The sequence below is a fragment of the Gobio gobio genome, assembly GCF_949357685.1.
Source record: "Gobio gobio genome assembly, chromosome: 20".
Taxonomy (NCBI): Eukaryota; Metazoa; Chordata; class Actinopteri; order Cypriniformes; family Gobionidae; genus Gobio; species Gobio gobio.
The window spans coordinates 48,243,861-48,264,776 of NC_137113.1; the positions used below are offsets into that span (position 1 = coordinate 48,243,861).

The 20,916-nt window shown below is 46.0% G+C and overlaps 1 protein-coding gene across 5 annotated transcripts in view; it reads left to right on the forward strand.

Moving 5' to 3' along the window:
• Nucleotides 1-20,120, forward strand: part of spag9b (sperm associated antigen 9b) — a 196,500-nt gene extending 176,380 nt beyond the window's left edge. For all 5 annotated transcript variants that reach the window (XM_079801693.1, XM_079801695.1, XM_079801694.1 and 2 more), the window contains 2 exons: nt 15,407-15,529; nt 18,962-20,120. In XM_079801693.1, coding sequence (XP_079657819.1) covers nt 15,407-15,529; nt 18,962-19,092 — 254 coding nt within the window. In that variant the 3' untranslated portion in view covers nt 19,093-20,120. The remainder of the gene's footprint in view (nt 1-15,406; nt 15,530-18,961) is intronic.
• Nucleotides 20,121-20,916: the final 796 nt, after the last annotated feature.

Sequence of the window (20,916 nt, forward strand, 5' to 3'; positions counted from 1 at the left end):
CCTACGAACCTAAATAGGCTATGGAACCTGATAACTATAGCGTACGAAAATAGACCTGTTAATGAAGAAAAAAAAAAGAAAAAAAAAAACCTGAGCCTGTCGCTCACAAACAATACAGGGAGTGCAGAATTATTAGGCACGTTGATTTTCTGATCATATTTTTTTTCCAGGCACATTTGACCAATTCCAAACCACAGTAATCCTAATAACTACTATTGATTTAGTATTTAATAATGTATAAGTGATATATAATTGTTCATGAAGGCTGGAAATGAAAATCACCTTATATTCAGGTGTGCAGAATTATTAGGCATGTTTTCTTTTACAGATAAATTGAGCCAAAAAAGAGATTTAACTCAGACTGAAAAGTCAAAAAGTATTAAATGCCCATGAGAAGGATGCAATACTAATGCAATACTAGACATTGCAGTTAAGGTGTGACCATTGGACAGTGAAATGCTCGTTGGGTCAGCAGGATCTGACAAAAACAGGTGGTGAAGAAAAGACACCTGTTAACTGCAAAAGAATGAAGAATTAAGGTGAAGAATTAAGGGTGAAACCATCAGGAACCCTTTAGTCTCCAGCGCCACCATTTTCCAGAGCTGAACCTACCTGGAGTCTCCAGAAGTGAAGGTGTCAGGATCTCAGAGACTTCAGTTAGGTAAAGAATCCTAAAAAATGACCCCCACTAGATAAGAATCACAAGCTGAAGTGTTGTAAAATACATGAAGAAGGTTTTTTTATAGGCTTTATGGACAGATAGGTTGAGAGTGACTCTTGAAGGACCAGCACCACATCCTCTAGTGCCACTGTTTGAAGAATTCATCTGCCAGAATCTGGCAGTACGTTTTGGGAGTTCATTTTAGTCCATCCTGAAGTCCGTTTTGCAGAGATGGACTAAAAATGAATTTATTAGGATTACTGTGGTTTGAAATTGGTCAAATGTGCCTGGAAAAAAAATATGATCAGATAATCAACATGCCTAATAATTCTGCACTCCCTGTATATTATAGGCTAGCCTATGCCTATGCATTTACTTTCCCTTAAGGTGACTGTGCAGGAAAAGGATATCGTCCACAGTCCCAGGTTTAAGTTGCGTTCTCCGTTCTTGGATTACAAAACCAGCTGTGGAAAAGTCTCTGTCACTCGCAGCGCTCGATGCTGGGATGGAGAGAACATTCTGCGCAATCATTGCCAGGTTGGGAAATGTTTTCGCATGCTCCTTCCACCAAAGAAATGGACACATGGATGTAGCTATATATTTCACTAAATGATTAATTTGCCCATTAACAATAATTGTTAATTATTAAAGACAAGCAATGGTGGAGGAAGCACTGAATCTCAGCAGGCTAAAAGTACAAATAACCAGAGACATATAGGCCTATTTACTTTAGACATATTTAGTTTAGTATAAGTAGGCCTACACAATTAAAACCCTACTTAAGTAAAAAGTAGCTGATTTAAAATGTACTTTAAGTATTATATTTGCATTACACTTTATTCTCTTAAATGTCTATTCTAATAATTAGGGCTGTAAAACCGAAATCGCGACAAACCCCTATTTGAAGTTAACATTATAGCCTAAATATGAATATAAATCACAAAGCCTTTATTTAAAGTTAATTTCGTTTTGTATTAATTGTATCTTAATTTTAATCAATATTTCATCAACCAATTGCCTGGATTTAATAAATAATAAGTAAATATAGCAGACAGATGATCGACACGGAGGTGTATCAGTTTAGCTTGTATCATAAATGAATTAACTCAGCGTATAAGGTAGCCTAATTCTCACAGACCTAAGAAATATATCTATAGCCTATTGAAATGTCTACTTTTAAACAGAGCAATTCAAAACGAAATAAAACAGCTTATGTAATCCGAATGATATCTGCATTTCTCTCAGGCGCGTTCACTACAGCGAAGATCGCGAGATAGCATCGTCAACATCTTTGCAGCCACTGACACAGAAAACACTTGTTTAAACAATTAACATGTCTCCTTGCTATATTTTACATAGGCCTAATCATAATGACTTTTTTGCCGGTTCTTTGTGACAGCTTTTAGGTGCTTTATTGGCAGCGCAACCCTAACATTTTACATGAACGCGTCACCACCGCATCAGCACAGAAAACATGGAGATTTTTTTTTAAATTCCTGTTTTGGCAGGTGGAAAAACCATGGAAAACTGATCAGAAAATGTTTTTTCTTTTTTTTCAAATAAGTATTTGTAATTCGTTCAATTCCACCACTGAAGACAAGATAGCATAATTTAGTTTGTGATTGAATAGCTTACCTTTCACAATACGCCGTGCTTCGTTATGAACTCCCATAATGTCACCATGCTCTGCCAGCAGTTTCAGGCTTTTCAACTTTGGATGCAAGAACATTGCCAGCTTGTGCAAGAGATGCATCTCAAATTTCTCAGTTAAAATCTTGAGGCATTTTTCTTTAAGCGATGACAATGTCAGACTGTCGGCTGAAGGTGACGTCTGAGGCGCTCCAACCACACAGCTGTCAAGGGAATGGTCGGAGTTTTGGATGCTTCCAGGGCTTTGAATCGTGCCAAAAAAATCACAATGTCATGCAAAGTCTCCTTGCTCATGCAGTTTAAACGGTGTTCTTCGTCACGTTCCTCCAGAAGAGCGCGGATGGCCTCGTACTGGCTGCTAATGGAGTCCAGCATCGTGTGAAGCGAGTTCCATCGCGTCTCCACTGATGCTTTCAGTGTTTTTTGCAGACGATTCTGGAGATGTGACTGCTTAAAATAAGTCACAAGCGACTTGGCGGACTCAATGACACCAGATACCTCTTCGCCAAACAAATCGCCCTCAGCAGGTTTCCTAAGTGTGGTATGCAATACTGTGTTCAGGATATGTGCTGCGCAACTCAATCGCGTGGCTGTGCGGAGGGCCGCAACAATGTTTGCACCTCTGTCAGTTACGTACACTAGTTTGGGAAAGAACTCGTCCAGTCCAAATTTGCGGAGTGCTTGGACGATGGCTGGCTTGTCAGCTGTTTTACGTAAATTGCGGTCCCATTCAGCTGTGCAGAGCACTCGCTCCTGCAGTTCCCAATTGCTTTTAATGTAATGTATTGTCACTAGGGTTGGGTACCGAAATCCGGTTCCAATATGGCACCGGTACTTATATAACCGGTATGTACCGGACCGAATCAGAACGCAGATTTCGGTTCCTCATTTCGGTGCCAAAATTCAAACGTGCTTTCGCGCTTTGGCTGAGCCAGAGACAGACGCTCAGCGCTGGTCACATCACAACTCATGACAACTATTCAGTGTTTTCAACCACATCTCATGACAACTATTCAGTGTTTTCAACCACATCTCATCACAACTATTCAGTGTTTTCAACCACATCTCATGACAACTATTCAGTGTTTTCAACCACATCTCATGACAACTATTCAGTGTTTTCAACCACATCATGTTTATTTCAGGTTTCAGACATTTAAACTCATAAGTTGGCTACTAGCAAAAAACACACACTGATGTCTATGGAAGCGGCAATGACAATCCTTTCAGACGGTTATAATTTGACTAACGTTACGTGTTTTATTCACATCAGATACATGCACATTATATAGTAACTATATAGTTTACTCTATTCTTCTTCCAGTTCACTGGTCACTTACTTTCATGTATTTCGTGAGACGAGAATTAACTCAAGTGTTGTAAATCCAACAGATCCGATTCTGAGGCGCAAACTATCATGGCGCCGCCCATTGCGCTTTATAGATCAACTAACACACATTCACTCACACATTTGAACATAAGATAGTTCGTGACACAGTTAAGAAGTTTGTGAATATTTTGAATAAAAAGAAAAAACGAAATAAACCCGATACAGCTGAGCTGTCAGCGCTATTGCGGCTGCTGTGTGTCATGTGAGAAACATGACGCGTCGCCATGGAAACATTAAGACGATGCGTTCTAAAATATTTAGCCAGAGAATATGATCATATTTCAAAAAAGAGCTGAAGCTCGAAGCTGGTTAGTAGCAGACCAAGAATACAGACGACTGCTGTTATTACTGTAATTAAGAGTTATATTAGGCTTGTTGTAGTTGGGTTAGGTGGCTTAGGTTTTACTGTGAATTTGTAAATAAGTCAATTATAATTTGTAAATAAGTAAATTGTGTTTTGTATTTATTTATATTCATACATTTAAGTATACATTAAACTTTTAATAAATGGTTCAATTTAAATAAAAAATAAATAAATAAAAAGCCATTTAATGTCATCCACCTCGTTTTGTGGCCTTTTAAAAAAAAAAAAAGTATCGGTTCAGGCACCGTTTAGGCACCGGAACTGTTTTAAAAGTATCGGTTTGGCACCGGAATCGAAAAAAACCCAAACGATACCCAACCCTAATTGTCACACAGAGATATCCAATTTTTCGGAAATCATCCGTCCACAAATCCAGCGTCACAGCCACGTTGCTCTCGGTCAATTGTTCCCTCAGCTCCGGAATTATGTCTTGTCTTTGATCCTCTGCATATTTAGTGATCCTACTGGAGACAGTAGATGGATCGGGAAGAAGCTGACGCGCATCCACAAGGCCAGCTCGTGCCCCAATGTCAATTAAACCCTGTGCCAGTTCCAAAAATCCATCGCCGCACACAGTCTCAAATGATCTAATGTCTCGGCACACAAATTGCACAGCCAATTGTGTTATCGTCTCCTTGTCTTCCCCTCTTGGAGGTTTGTATCCTTTGGCAAAGTACCTGTCAATTGTCGCACTGGCAACCCCTGCTGTGCTCCTGCAAGTCTCAACATGCTTCCTAAGAGAAGACGTGCCCAGCTTCCGGCTATCAAATGCCAAAACTTGCTTTGCAAGCCGCGAAGCCGCTTATGATGTTATTTTCCTGATCTCTTATTACACCACACTTTCTCCACACATCCGATTTTGCCTTTAAAGACTCGTTGTCAACAATTTTATATACTCCACTCGCCAACTTTACTTTTACTTCATCCATACTCCTGCAACGCTCGCTTCAACTAGGCTACGAGAAGCATCAACAAAAGTCGCACTGTCGCAGTGGTGGTGACGTGATGGGTCAAATGTCATGTCGTTGTTGCGTATGTGTAATGGTAATTTAGACCAATATTGCACATATTTTTCACCCGCGCCACTACCCGCCCGCGAGGAGTTAATTATCCGCCCGCATCCCGGCCCGTGAATTTTAGGAATGTCACAATCCACCCGTTTTAGCCACTTTTTTGCGGGTACCCGACCCGTTGCAGGACTCTGATCCGAGGTGTGTCTGACATTCTTCTTTCAGACGAATAAAATCTGAGTTATATTACAAAAGTCCAGGCTAATCCAAGCATTATAATGGCAGTAATAGTTGCTCTGTTTTTGAAGTCCATAAAAAGTGCATCTGTCCGTCATATAACTGCTCCACGCGGCTCTGGGGTGTTAATAAAGGCCTTCTGAAGCGAATCGACGCGTTTGTGTAAGAAAAATATCCATATTTAAAACTTTATCAAGTCAACTTTCGGCCGACTGCCTTCAGTGTTCAATTTATGGAGAAAGTGTTGAAAGTTCACCTGCCGATGGAAAGACTAACGCGACCAGATCATGACGTCACGAACACATCTTGAGTTTCATTTTCAAAATTTAGCACTTTTCCACGGAAGGCGGTCGGCCGAAAGTTTACTTGATAAAGTTTTAAATATGGATATTTTTCTTACACAAACGCATCGATTCGCTTCAGAAGGCCTTTATTAACACCCCAGAGCCGCGTGGAGCAGTTATATGACGGACAGATGCACTTTTTATGGACTTCAAAAACAGAGCAACTGTTACTGCTAATTTCAGTTTGAATTCAGATTATTTTGCTTACCCCATTGGCAGATTACTTTGCTTATTTTAAGCAAAAACTCCCTTAATTTTGAGTCCCGCCCCTAGTGAAGTGATGTTCCGCCCCTAGTGAAGTGATGTTCCCACCCCTAGTGAAGTGATGTTCCGCCCCTAGTGAAGTGATGTTCCGCCCCTAGTGAAGTGATGTTCCGCCCCTAGTGAAGTGATGTTCCCGCCCCTAGTGAAGTGATGTTCCGCCCCTAGTGAAGTGATGTTCCGCCCCTAGTGAAGTGATGTTCCGCCCCTAGTGAAGTGATGTTCCGCCCCTAGTGAAGGGATGTTCCCGCCCCTAGTGAAGTGATGTTCCCACCCCTAGTGAAGTGATGTTCCGCCCCTAGTGAAGTGATGTTCCGCCCCTAGTGAAGTGATGTTCCAGCCCCTAGTGAAGTGATGTTCCCGCCCCTAGTGAAGTGATGTTCCCGCCCCTAGTGAAGTGATGTTCCCACCCCTAGTGAAGTGATGTTCCCGCCCCTAGTGAAGTGATGTTCCCACCCCTAGTGAAGTGATGTTCCCGCCCCTAGTGAAGTGATGTTCCCGCCCCTAGTGAAGGGATGTTCCGCCCCTAGTGAAGTGATGTTCCGCCCCTAGTGAAGGGATGTTCCGCCCCTAGTGAAGTGATGTTCCGCCCCTAGTGAAGTGATGTTCCCACCCCTAGTGAAGTGATGTTCCGCCCCTAGTGAAGTGATGTTCCGCCCCTAGTGAAGGGATGTTCCGCCCCTAGTGAAGTGATGTTCCAGCCCCTAGTGAAGTGATGTTCCCGCCCCTAGTGAAGTGATGTTCCGCCCCTAGTGAAGTGATGTTCCGCCCCTAGTGAAGTGATGTTCCGCCCCTAGTGAAGTGATGTTCCGCCCCTAGTGAAGTGATGTTCCAGCCCCTAGTGAAGTGATGTTCCGCCCCTAGTGAAGGGATGTTCCCGCCCCTAGTGAAGTGATGTTCCGCCCCTAGTGAAGTGATGTTCCCGCCCCTAGTGAAGTGATGTTCCGCCCCTAGTGAAGTGATGTTCCGCCCCTAGTGAAGTGATGTTCCGCCCCTAGTGAAGTGATGTTCCCGCCCCTAGTGAAGTGATGTTCCCGCCCCTAGTGAAGTGATGTTCCCACCTCTAGTGAAGTGATGTTCCGCCCCTAGTGAAGTGATGTTCCCGCCTCTAGTGAAGTGATGTTCCCGCCCCTAGTGAAGTGATGTTCCCACCTCTAGTGAAGTGATGTTCCACCCCTAGTGAAGTGATGTTCCGCCCCTAGTGAAGTGATGTTCCGCCCCTAGTGAAGTGATGTTCCCGCCCCTAGTGAAGTGATGTTCCCGCCCCTAGTGAAGTGATGTTCCCGCCCCTAGTGAAGTGATGTTCCGCCCCTAGTGAAGTGATGTTCCCGCCCCTAGTGAAGTGATGTTCTCGCCCCTAGTGAAGTGATGTTCCCGCCCCTAGTGAAGTGATGTTCCCGCCCCTAGTGAAGTGATGTTCCCGCCCCTAGTGAAGTGATGTTCCGCCCCTAGTGAAGTGATGTTCCCGCCCCTAGTGAAGTGATGTTCTCGCCCCTAGTGAAGTGATGTTCCCGCCCCTAGTGAAGTGATGTTCCGCCCCTAGTGAAGTGATGTTCCCGCCCCTAGTGAAGTGATGTTCCCACCCCTAGTGAAGTGATGTTCCCGCCCCTAGTGAAGTGATGTTCCGCCCCTAGTGAAGGGATGTTCCCGCCCCTAGTGAAGGGATGTTCCGCCCCTAGTGAAGTGATGTTCCCGCCTCTAGTGAAGTGATGTTCCCACCCCTAGTGAAGTGATGTTCCCGCCTCTAGTGAAGTGATGTTCCCGCCCCTAGTGAAGTGATGTTCCCACCCCTAGTGAAGTGATGTTCCCGCCTCTAGTGAAGTGATGTTCCCGCCTCTAGTGAAGTGATGTTCCCACCCCTAGTGAAGGGATGTTCCGCCCCTAGTGAAGGGATGTTCCGCCCCTAGTGAAGTGATGTTCCCGCCTCTAGTGAAGTGATGTTCCCACCCCTAGTGAAGTGATGTTCCCGCCTCTAGTGAAGTGATGTTCCCGCCTCTAGTGAAGTGATGTTCCCGCCTCTAGTGAAGTGATGTTCCCGCCCCTAGTGAAGTGATGTTCCCGCCTCTAGTGAAGTGATGTTCCCACCCCTAGTGAAGTGATGTTCCCGCCTCTAGTGAAGTGATGTTCCCACCCCTAGTGAAGGGATGTTCCGCCCCTAGTGAAGTGATGTTCCCGCCTCTAGTGAAGTGATGTTCCCACCCCTAGTGAAGTGATGTTCCCGCCTCTAGTGAAGTGATGTTCCCGCCTCTAGTGAAGTGATGTTCCCGCCCCTAGTGAAGTGATGTTCCGCCCCTAGTGAAGGGATGTTCCCGCCCCTAGTGAAGGGATGTTCCGCCCCTAGTGAAGTGATGTTCCGCCCCTAGTGAAGTGATGTTCCCACCCCTAGTGAAGTGATGTTCCCGCCTCTAGTGAAGTGATGTTCCCGCCCCTAGTGAAGTGATGTTCCCGCCCCTAGTGAAGTGATGTTCCCGCCTCTAGTGAAGTGATGTTCCCGCCTCTAGTGAAGTGATGTTCCCGCCCCTAGTGAAGTGATGTTCCGCCCCTAGTGAAGTGATGTTCCGCCCCTAGTGAAGTGATGTTCCCACCCCTAGTGAAGTGATGTTCCCGCCCCTAGTGAAGTGATGTTCCCGCCCCTAGTGAAGTGATGTTCCCGCCCCTAGTGAAGTGATGTTCCCGCCCCTAGTGAAGTGATGTTCCCACCCCTAGTGAAGTGATGTTCCCGCCCCTAGTGAAGTGATGTTCCCGCCCCTAGTGAAGTGATGTTCCCGCCCCTAGTGAAGTGATGTTCCCACCCCTAGTGAAGTGATGTTCCGCCCCTAGTGAAGTGATGTTCCCGCCTCTAGTGAAGTGATGTTCCCGCCCCTAGTGAAGTGATGTTCCGCCCCTAGTGAAGTGATGTTCCCGCCCCTAGTGAAGTGATGTTCCCGCCCCTAGTGAAGTGATGTTCCCGCCTCTAGTGAAGTGATGTTCCCGCCCCTAGTGAAGTGATGTTCCGCCCCTAGTGAAGTGATGTTCCCGCCCCTAGTGAAGTGATGTTCCCGCCCCTAGTGAAGTGATGTTCCCACCCCTAGTGAAGTGATGTTCCGCCCCTAGTGAAGTGATGTTCCCACCCCTAGTGAAGTGATGTTCCGCCCCTAGTGAAGTGATGTTCCGCCCCTAGTGAAGTGATGTTCCGCCCCTAGTGAAGGGATGTTCCCGCCCCTAGTGAAGTGATGTTCCCACCCCTAGTGAAGTGATGTTTCCGCCCCTAGTGAAGTGATGTTCCCACCCCTAGTGAAGTGATGTTCCGCCCCTAGTGAAGTGATGTTCCGCCCCTAGTGAAGTGATGTTCCTACCCCTAGTGAAGTGATGTTCCGCCCCTAGTGAAGTGATGTTCCAGCCCCTAGTGAAGTGATGTTCCCACCCCTAGTGAAGTGATGTTCCCACCCCTAGTGAAGTGATGTTCCCGCCCCTAGTGAAGTGATGTTCCGCCCCTAGTGAAGTGATGTTTCCACCCCTAGTGAAGTGATGTTCCCGCCCCTAGTGAAGTGATGTTCCCGCCCCGAGTGAAGTGATGTTCTCACCCCTAGTGAAGTGATGTTCCCGCCCGCCCCTAGTGAAGTGATGTTCCTGCCCCTAGTGAAGTGATGTTCCCGCCCCTAGTGAAGTGATGTTCCCGCCTCTAGTGAAGTGATGTTCCCGCCTCTAGTGAAGTGATGTTCCCGCCTCTAGTGAAGTGATGTTCCCACCCCTAGTGAAGTGATGTTTCCACCCCTAGTGAAGTGATGTTCCCGCCCCTAGTGAAGTGATGTTCCGCCCCTAGTGAAGTGATGTTCCCGCCCCTAGTGAAGTGATGTTCCCGCCCCTAGTGAAGTGATGTTCCCGCCCCTAGTGAAGTGATGTTCCCGCCCCTAGTGAAGTGATGTTCCCGCCCCTAGTGAAGTGATGTTCCCGCCCCTAGTGAAGTGATGTTCCGCCCCTAGTGAAGTGATGTTCCGCCCCTAGTGAAGTGATGTTCCCACCCCTAGTGAAGTGATGTTCCCGCCCCTAGTGAAGTGATGTTCCCGCCCCTAGTGAAGTGATGTTCCCGCCCCTAGTGAAGTGATGTTCCCGCCCCTAGTGAAGTGATGTTCCGCCCCTAGTGAAGTGATGTTCCAGCCCCTAGTGAAGTGATGTTCCCGCCCCTAGTGAAGTGATGTTCCCGCCCCTAGTGAAGTGATGTTCCGCCCCTAGTGAAGTGATTTTCCGCCCCTAGTGAAGTGATGTTCCCGCCCCTAGTGAAGTGATGTTCCCGCCCCTAGTGAAGTGATGTTCCGCCCCTAGTGAAGTGATGTTCCCGCCTCTAGTGAAGTGATGTTCCCGCCCCTAGTGAAGTGATGTTCCCGCCCCTAGTGAAGTGATGTTCCCGCCCCTAGTGAAGTGATGTTCCGCCCCTAGTGAAGTGATGTTCCCGCCCCTAGTGAAGTGATGTTCCCGCCCCTAGTGAAGTGATGTTCCCGCCCCTAGTGAAGTGATGTTCCCGCCCCTAGTGAAGTGATGTTCCCGCCCCTAGTGAAGTGATGTTCCGCCCCTAGTGAAGTGATGTTCCGCCCCTAGTGAAGTGATGTTCCGCCCCTAGTGAAGTGATGTTCCGCCCCTAGTGAAGTGATGTTCCAGCCCCTAGTGAAGTGATGTTCCGCCCCTAGTGAAGGGATGTTCCCGCCCCTAGTGAAGTGATGTTCCGCCCCTAGTGAAGTGATGTTCCCGCCCCTAGTGAAGTGATGTTCCCACCCCTAGTGAAGTGATGTTCCGCCCCTAGTGAAGTGATGTTCCGCCCCTAGTGAAGTGATGTTCCGCCCCTAGTGAAGTGATGTTCCGCCCCTAGTGAAGTGATGTTCCGCCCCTAGTGAAGTGATGTTCCGCCCCTAGTGAAGTGATGTTCCCGCCCCTAGTGAAGTGATGTTCCCGCCCCTAGTGAAGTGATGTTCCGCCCCTAGTGAAGTGATGTTCCGCCCCTAGTGAAGTGATGTTCCAGCCCCTAGTGAAGTGATGTTCCCGCCCCTAGTGAAGTGATGTTCCCGCCCCTAGTGAAGTGATGTTCCCACCCCTAGTGAAGTGATGTTCCCGCCCCTAGTGAAGTGATGTTCCGCCCCTAGTGAAGTGATGTTCCGCCCCTAGTGAAGTGATGTTCCGCCCCTAGTGAAGTGATGTTCCGCCCCTAGTGAAGTGATGTTCCCGCCCCTAGTGAAGTGATGTTCCCGCCCCTAGTGAAGTGATGTTCCGCCCCTAGTGAAGTGATGTTCCGCCCCTAGTGAAGTGATGTTCCGCCCCTAGTGAAGTGATGTTCCCGCCCCTAGTGAAGTGATGTTCCCGCCCCTAGTGAAGTGATGTTCCCACCTCTAGTGAAGTGATGTTCCGCCCCTAGTGAAGTGATGTTCCCGCCTCTAGTGAAGTGATGTTCCCGCCCCTAGTGAAGTGATGTTCCCACCTCTAGTGAAGTGATGTTCCACCCCTAGTGAAGTGATGTTCCGCCCCTAGTGAAGTGATGTTCCGCCCCTAGTGAAGTGATGTTCCCGCCCCTAGTGAAGTGATGTTCCCGCCCCTAGTGAAGTGATGTTCCCGCCCCTAGTGAAGTGATGTTCCGCCCCTAGTGAAGTGATGTTCCCGCCCCTAGTGAAGTGATGTTCTCGCCCCTAGTGAAGTGATGTTCCCGCCCCTAGTGAAGTGATGTTCCCGCCCCTAGTGAAGTGATGTTCCCGCCCCTAGTGAAGTGATGTTCCGCCCCTAGTGAAGTGATGTTCCCGCCCCTAGTGAAGTGATGTTCTCGCCCCTAGTGAAGTGATGTTCCCGCCCCTAGTGAAGTGATGTTCCGCCCCTAGTGAAGTGATGTTCCCGCCCCTAGTGAAGTGATGTTCCCACCCCTAGTGAAGTGATGTTCCCGCCCCTAGTGAAGTGATGTTCCGCCCCTAGTGAAGGGATGTTCCCGCCCCTAGTGAAGGGATGTTCCGCCCCTAGTGAAGTGATGTTCCCGCCTCTAGTGAAGTGATGTTCCCACCCCTAGTGAAGTGATGTTCCCGCCTCTAGTGAAGTGATGTTCCCGCCCCTAGTGAAGTGATGTTCCCACCCCTAGTGAAGTGATGTTCCCGCCTCTAGTGAAGTGATGTTCCCGCCTCTAGTGAAGTGATGTTCCCACCCCTAGTGAAGGGATGTTCCGCCCCTAGTGAAGGGATGTTCCGCCCCTAGTGAAGTGATGTTCCCGCCTCTAGTGAAGTGATGTTCCCACCCCTAGTGAAGTGATGTTCCCGCCTCTAGTGAAGTGATGTTCCCGCCTCTAGTGAAGTGATGTTCCCGCCTCTAGTGAAGTGATGTTCCCGCCCCTAGTGAAGTGATGTTCCCGCCTCTAGTGAAGTGATGTTCCCACCCCTAGTGAAGTGATGTTCCCGCCTCTAGTGAAGTGATGTTCCCACCCCTAGTGAAGGGATGTTCCGCCCCTAGTGAAGTGATGTTCCCGCCTCTAGTGAAGTGATGTTCCCACCCCTAGTGAAGTGATGTTCCCGCCTCTAGTGAAGTGATGTTCCCGCCTCTAGTGAAGTGATGTTCCCGCCTCTAGTGAAGTGATGTTCCCGCCCCTAGTGAAGTGATGTTCCGCCCCTAGTGAAGGGATGTTCCCGCCCCTAGTGAAGGGATGTTCCGCCCCTAGTGAAGTGATGTTCCGCCCCTAGTGAAGTGATGTTCCCACCCCTAGTGAAGTGATGTTCCCGCCTCTAGTGAAGTGATGTTCCCGCCCCTAGTGAAGTGATGTTCCCGCCCCTAGTGAAGTGATGTTCCCGCCTCTAGTGAAGTGATGTTCCCGCCTCTAGTGAAGTGATGTTCCCGCCCCTAGTGAAGTGATGTTCCGCCCCTAGTGAAGTGATGTTCCGCCCCTAGTGAAGTGATGTTCCCACCCCTAGTGAAGTGATGTTCCCGCCCCTAGTGAAGTGATGTTCCCGCCCCTAGTGAAGTGATGTTCCCGCCCCTAGTGAAGTGATGTTCCCGCCCCTAGTGAAGTGATGTTCCCACCCCTAGTGAAGTGATGTTCCCGCCCCTAGTGAAGTGATGTTCCCACCCCTAGTGAAGTGATGTTCCCGCCCCTAGTGAAGTGATGTTCCCGCCCCTAGTGAAGTGATGTTCCCGCCCCTAGTGAAGTGATGTTCCCACCCCTAGTGAAGTGATGTTCCGCCCCTAGTGAAGTGATGTTCCCGCCTCTAGTGAAGTGATGTTCCCGCCCCTAGTGAAGTGATGTTCCGCCCCTAGTGAAGTGATGTTCCCGCCCCTAGTGAAGTGATGTTCCCGCCCCTAGTGAAGTGATGTTCCCGCCTCTAGTGAAGTGATGTTCCCGCCCCTAGTGAAGTGATGTTCCGCCCCTAGTGAAGTGATGTTCCCGCCCCTAGTGAAGTGATGTTCCCGCCCCTAGTGAAGTGATGTTCCCACCCCTAGTGAAGTGATGTTCCGCCCCTAGTGAAGTGATGTTCCCACCCCTAGTGAAGTGATGTTCCGCCCCTAGTGAAGTGATGTTCCGCCCCTAGTGAAGTGATGTTCCGCCCCTAGTGAAGGGATGTTCCCGCCCCTAGTGAAGTGATGTTCCCACCCCTAGTGAAGTGATGTTTCCGCCCCTAGTGAAGTGATGTTCCCACCCCTAGTGAAGTGATGTTCCGCCCCTAGTGAAGTGATGTTCCGCCCCTAGTGAAGTGATGTTCCTACCCCTAGTGAAGTGATGTTCCGCCCCTAGTGAAGTGATGTTCCAGCCCCTAGTGAAGTGATGTTCCCACCCCTAGTGAAGTGATGTTCCCACCCCTAGTGAAGTGATGTTCCCGCCCCTAGTGAAGTGATGTTCCGCCCCTAGTGAAGTGATGTTTCCACCCCTAGTGAAGTGATGTTCCCGCCCCTAGTGAAGTGATGTTCCCGCCCCGAGTGAAGTGATGTTCTCACCCCTAGTGAAGTGATGTTCCCGCCCGCCCCTAGTGAAGTGATGTTCCTGCCCCTAGTGAAGTGATGTTCCCGCCCCTAGTGAAGTGATGTTCCCGCCTCTAGTGAAGTGATGTTCCCGCCTCTAGTGAAGTGATGTTCCCGCCTCTAGTGAAGTGATGTTCCCACCCCTAGTGAAGTGATGTTTCCACCCCTAGTGAAGTGATGTTCCCGCCCCTAGTGAAGTGATGTTCCGCCCCTAGTGAAGTGATGTTCCCGCCCCTAGTGAAGTGATGTTCCCGCCCCTAGTGAAGTGATGTTCCCGCCCCTAGTGAAGTGATGTTCCCGCCCCTAGTGAAGTGATGTTCCCGCCCCTAGTGAAGTGATGTTCCCGCCCCTAGTGAAGTGATGTTCCGCCCCTAGTGAAGTGATGTTCCGCCCCTAGTGAAGTGATGTTCCCACCCCTAGTGAAGTGATGTTCCCGCCCCTAGTGAAGTGATGTTCCCGCCCCTAGTGAAGTGATGTTCCCGCCCCTAGTGAAGTGATGTTCCCGCCCCTAGTGAAGTGATGTTCCGCCCCTAGTGAAGTGATGTTCCAGCCCCTAGTGAAGTGATGTTCCCGCCCCTAGTGAAGTGATGTTCCCGCCCCTAGTGAAGTGATGTTCCGCCCCTAGTGAAGTGATTTTCCGCCCCTAGTGAAGTGATGTTCCCGCCCCTAGTGAAGTGATGTTCCCGCCCCTAGTGAAGTGATGTTCCGCCCCTAGTGAAGTGATGTTCCCGCCTCTAGTGAAGTGATGTTCCCGCCCCTAGTGAAGTGATGTTCCCGCCCCTAGTGAAGTGATGTTCCCGCCCCTAGTGAAGTGATGTTCCGCCCCTAGTGAAGTGATGTTCCCGCCCCTAGTGAAGTGATGTTCCCGCCCCTAGTGAAGTGATGTTCCCGCCCCTAGTGAAGTGATGTTCCCGCCCCTAGTGAAGTGATGTTCCCGCCCCTAGTGAAGTGATGTTCCCGCCCCTAGTGAAGTGATGTTCCGCCCCTAGTGAAGTGATGTTCCGCCCCTAGTGAAGTGATGTTCCCGCCCCTAGTGAAGTGATGTTCCCGCCCCTAGTGAAGTGATGTTCCCGCCCCTAGTGAAGTGATGTTCCCGCCCCTAGTGAAGTGATGTTCCCGCCCCTAGTGAAGTGATGTTCCGCCCCTAGTGAAGTGATGTTCCGCCCCTAGTGAAGTGATGTTCCCGCCCCTAGTGAAGTGATGTTCCCGCCCCTAGTGAAGTGATGTTCCCGCCCCTAGTGAAGTGATGTTCCGCCCCTAGTGAAGTGATGTTCCCACCCCTAGTGAAGTGATGTTCCCACCTCTAGTGAAGTGATGTTCCGCCCCTAGTGAAGTGATGTTCCCGCCCCTAGTGAAGTGATGTTCCCGCCCCTAGTGAAGTGATGTTCCCGCCCCTAGTGAAGTGATGTTCCCGCCCCTAGTGAAGTGATGTTCCCGCCCCTAGTGAAGTGATGTTCCGCCCCTAGTGAAGTGATGTTCCCACCCCTAGTGAAGTGATGTTCCCACCCCTAGTGAAGTGATGTTTTTGCTGTTCTGCAGGACAGGTGGTGGCGTCCGCGGGGTCAGGGGTCGAGGCGTCCGCTGATGAGTCTCCCGCTCCAGAGCTGCTGAAATCTGTGCTGGTTATGAGTGGAGGCGAGGGATACATCGACTTCAGGATGGGTGAGACGCATTACTGTCTTACTGATGACGAGGGCTGGCGATGACGCGTGTAACGATTTGTTTAGATTCACAAGCTTGGGATTCGATTCAGTTCCAATTTTGATTCAATGCGATATTGATTCATTTGGATATACACTCACCTAAAGGATTATTAGGAACACCTGTTCAATTTCTCATTAATGCAATTATCTAATCAACCAATCACATGGCAGTTGCTTCAATGCATTTAGGGGTGTGGTTCTGGTCAAGACAATCTCCTGAACTCCAAACTGAATGTCAGAATGGGAAAGAAAGGGGATTTAAGCAATTTTGAGCGTGGCATGGTTGTTGATGCCAGGCGGGCCGGTCTGAGTATTTCACAATCTGCTCAGTTACTGGGATTTTCACGCACAACCATTTCTAGGGTTTACAAAGAATGGTGTGAAAAGGGAAAAGCATCCAGTATGCGGCAGTCCTGTGGGCGAAAATGCCTTGTTGATGCTAGAGGTCAGAGGTCATGGGCCGACTGATTCAAGCTGATAGAAGAGCAACTTTGACTGAAATAACCACTCGTTACAACTGAGGTCTGCAGCAAAGCATTTGTGAAGCCACAACACACACAACCTTGAGGCGGATGGGCTCCAACAGCAGAAGACCCCACCGGGTACCACTCATCTCCACTACAAATAGGAAAAAGAGGCGACAATTTGCACCAGCTCACCAAAATTGGACAGTTGAAGACTGGAAAAATGTCGCCTGGTCTGATGAGTCTGGATTTCTGATGAGACATTCAGATGGTAGAGTCAGAATTTGGCGTAAACAGAATGAGAACATGGATCCATCATGCCTTGTTACCACTGTGCAGGCTGGTGGTGGTGGTGTAATGGTGTGGGGGATGTTTTCTTGGCACACTTTAGGCCCCTTAGTGCCAATTGGGCATGGTTTAAATGCCACGGCCTACCTGAGCATTGTTTCTGCCCATGTCCATCTCTTTATGAGCACCATGTCCCCATCCTCTGATGGCTACTTCCAGCAGGATAATGCACCGTCTCAAAGCTCCAATCATTTCAAATTGGTTTCTTGAACATGACAATGAGTTCACTGAACTAAAATGGCCGCCACAGTCTCCAGATCTCAACCCAATAGAGCATCTTTGGGATGTGGTGGAACGGGAGCTTCGTGCCCTGGATGTGCATCCCACAAATCTCCATCAACTGCAGATGCTCTCCTATCAATATGGCCAACATTTCTAAAGAATGCTTTCAGCAGCTTGTTGAATCAATGCCACGTAGAATTAAGGCAGTTCTGAAGGCGAAAGGGGGTCAAACACAGTATTAGTGTGTGTTCCTAATAATCCTGTAGGTGAGTGAATATCAGGTACAGTATGGGAAAAATCTCAATTTATGCTGTAAACTATACATGAACCCTGTCAGCTGGTACATTATTGTAATATTAAGGGCCAGATTTACGAAACAGAACGCAATTTTGACAGCACTAATGTATATATATATTATATAAACACAAACTTATCTTAGATGCAAAAAATCATGATTAATCGATTTGACGGCTCTAGATAATATATGATAATGTTATAACAACTTTGTCATAATAATGTTTCTACTCAAATTTGTTTTTGAAATATAAACATTTAAAGGTCACTGTCATAACTTGCGTTCTTGTCGGATTTATTAAAAACATGAAATATATGAAATCATAGCAAAACGGGTTTGGTAAACATATATGAATATGTAATTTAGTGCATGTATTTATCAAAATAAAGTTATTTCTCTTTGGAGTTTGTCACTGAATGTCTTTTCTGAGGTAAATATGACATTATTGTTCTCCAGCTGTTTTATCAGCGGTTGACACTGATTCAGTGTTTCCCCTACCATTGTTTTGGGGGGGCGCCAATTTAAATAATCAAGTTTCACGGCCCACAGAATATCTTGTATGAATATATGAACATGCAATATATCAAAAGAAAGAACGTTTTATTCCATCTTTATACATTCTTTTTTTAATCAACACTTGAATGTTGCAAGTTTCATGAAAAGGAACCTTTTGAGCATAAAGCTGAGAAAATCACGTTTTTTGTAAAAGACTACGTCCGTCCGAACGATGATCAAAACACAGATCATCAACACCCCCTCAAAGCTTCACAGTCCTTTCATTCCATAACATTATGATTTATATGCGGTTTAATGTTGATGATCGCGTTATTTTACATATACATCTCCTCACATATGATCTCGCTTGTTTCTGCTGCTTCTTGGCCTGTGTTTTGATGAGGAGATTCTGTTCTCGTCCAGGAGATGTGCAATATCGCCCCCTACCGTATAACAGTGAAAACACGGAAAATATCCTCATTGGCTATATAAATAACAAAAGACAAAAAAATCGCTCACTGCTCTTGACTGAATAACTTTTAATAAGGGCTAATCTATATTTATATGCAGTGACATTATGCAAATTTTAACATTTGATTACTATTTTTGTACCTGTCAATCCTACATGAAAGAACTGTTTTTTAATTTGTACGTTTGTTCTGCTGTATTTATTTGTGCTTTTGCTCATAATTTGATTATTTGTTCTTATTTTATCACTTTGATCACTGGTCTTTAACAATATAAAAAAATTATATGAGTTAGGATAATAGTTTTTAGTCATATCCTTATTTATTAAGGTTACATGACTCATAAACAATACTAGGCCTATTTTATTTTAGTTATCAGTTTTTTTTGTGGTGGGGCCAGTGAAAATTTTGCCAGGGCAAGTAAACATTTTAACCCCTGAAAAAAATTTCTTTAGCTTTAAGTCCTGAAATATATATATATTTTTTTTTAAACTGATTTGCGAGGTTCCAACTTTAGCTGTAAAAAATTGATGGATCACGAGACAGTCGTTCTGTATCTTCTGATGTTTATCATGTTTATTTGCTGCTGTAACTCGTAGTAAAGAGGAAGAGATGAAGTTCAGCTGAGACCACAAAAACACATTTATTGTCTGAATTTAGTAATAAAATAAAAATTTGAAAGCTTATTGTGATTATGGAATGGCAGGCGTTACAAATCACATTTTGTTCATTCTAGTGGCCATCCGATATATCGCCAATATCGGCCGATTAAGTTTTCTGATTGGCCGATGTGTCAGAAGCAGGACTTTTATTTTGACGGGTGGCGCTGAGAACAGCACTGAATATGATTGCAGAATCAAGAAGTTGCCATCTAAAGTATAAGCATGTTTATTTTAAAGATTTCTAATTAATTAAATATTATTTAAAATAAATATGATGTATTTAAAATATCGGCTTCATATCAGCATAGTCGACCACAAGTTCATTCCTCAACTGAAAACGGCACATTTAACAATCAAAATCAGAGAAAATGATCATTTAAACCCAGAAATGAAAGCCTGACCACTCACACTCTTCCCTCTCTCTGTGTGGTTTCGTAGGGGATGAAGGAGGAGGAGGAGGAGGAGACGCGGAAAACATGGATGAACCCACTCTGAAGCTGCAGCCCTTCCTGGCCAAAGCTGAACGCAGTCACCTGATCGTGTGGCAGGTCATGGCCAATGAGGACTGACGTCTGACGGTCTCCACTCAGTTCTGCTTTATTTCAGATGTTTTAAGCATTGGCTTAGTGTTTCTCTCATGCGAATCCTGATTATGGGCGAGGAATGAAGTATTCAGTACGTTTGCGCGTTCCTCCACACGAGCGAGATGGCTAATAATGGGCGAAAGAACAACGGGCCACAATGCACCGCATCTTCAGCTTTCAGTGCAAACGGTTTGTGGGAAGAAAAGTGAAAAATCCTCATGAATGTCACCAAAGGATACAGCACAGTTGATTTAATATCCCATCGATGGACAAATTAGCCTCTCTCTTCGATGATCCATGTCACAAACGTCCCGTTTGGCCGTCTTTTTTAACTCTAGAGCGGTTTCCAGCCATCGTGTAGATAAAGGAGCAGAGACAAAGGCATATTTTTATGAGACTTTTGTACGCGTCTTTTAGACTGTAATCTGCTGATGCCCAGCTGCTTGGGTTGCAGTTGTTCGTCCTCTCCAGGAGAGCAGAAACAACTTCCTGTCGCAAACTAGCCATTGCAGTATTTATTTCCACGAACGAGCCTTTGCAGTTCAGAATGTAACTCTGTACATTGAATATAATTATATAAAAATACAAATATGTATATGAAACGTAGACTGCTTGATTTGATTATTTTTTTAAACGTGATTGATGATGTAAATCAGGCGATTGACGGACTGTGGGTCTATGAGTCTATGCACTATTTTTTAAAGGACAGCAGGGGTGTGTGTGTGTGTGTGTGTGTTTAGAGGAGTGTGTTTTGTGCAGCCGTCCTCTAATGACATCAGCATTACCCAGTGTCCTTTAAACATGTCCATCCTTCTCATCTTAGCCTTAATCTATTAAACTGACAGCTTTGGGGAATTTGCTGTGTTTCACTATTATTATTATTATTATTATTATTATTATGAGCAATTTACAAGATGAATTATAGATGCACTTAAAATGTAGATGAAGTTTGTCCTTTAAAGCAATACATGAATAAAGCAAAGCAAAGCAAGTGTCCTGAAGTAAATCATTGCATTAAATGGTTTGTTCATTGCATCTACAGGCCCAATTTTTTTATTTTTTGACACTTAAAAATGTCTGGATTTCAATGCACTCTTTGAGAAAAGGTCCTCAACTCGGTTTTAAAGATCTCTCTATGCTAGAAATGTTCTATGGAAATTCATAGAATTATAGATTCTGTTCTGGAAACACAGCCAAGTGATTCAGTTTTGGATCATTTTTAACCAAAAGAAAGTTACGGACTGCAGCTTTAACTCTACAACCAACAAACTCAGGTCCGACTTATGGTTTTCATAAAAATGACGATTAAAACTGAAAAATCCCATTGACTTTCATTGATGGAACGTTCAAATGAGCCTAGACTGTTCAAACTCCAACTGACAACATTCAAATTTAACCTGCCAACATTCATATTTGCTAAAATTCAAATGTAAACTGCCAACATTCAAATTTAAACTGCCAACATTCATATTTGCTAAAATTCAAATTTAAACTGCTAAAATTCAAATTTAAACTGCTAAAATTCAAATTTAAACTGCCATCATTCAAATTTAAACTGCTAAAATTCAAATTTAAACTGCCAACATTCAAATTTAAACTGCTAAAATTGAAATTTAAACTGCCAATATTCAAATTTAAACTGACAACATTTAAACTGCTAAAATTCAAATTTAAACTGCTAAAATTCAAATTTAAACTGCCAACATTCAAATTTAAACTGCTAAAATTGAAATTTAAACTGCCAATATTCAAATTTAAACTGACAACATTTAAACAGCTAAAATTCAAATTTAAACTGCTAAAATTCGA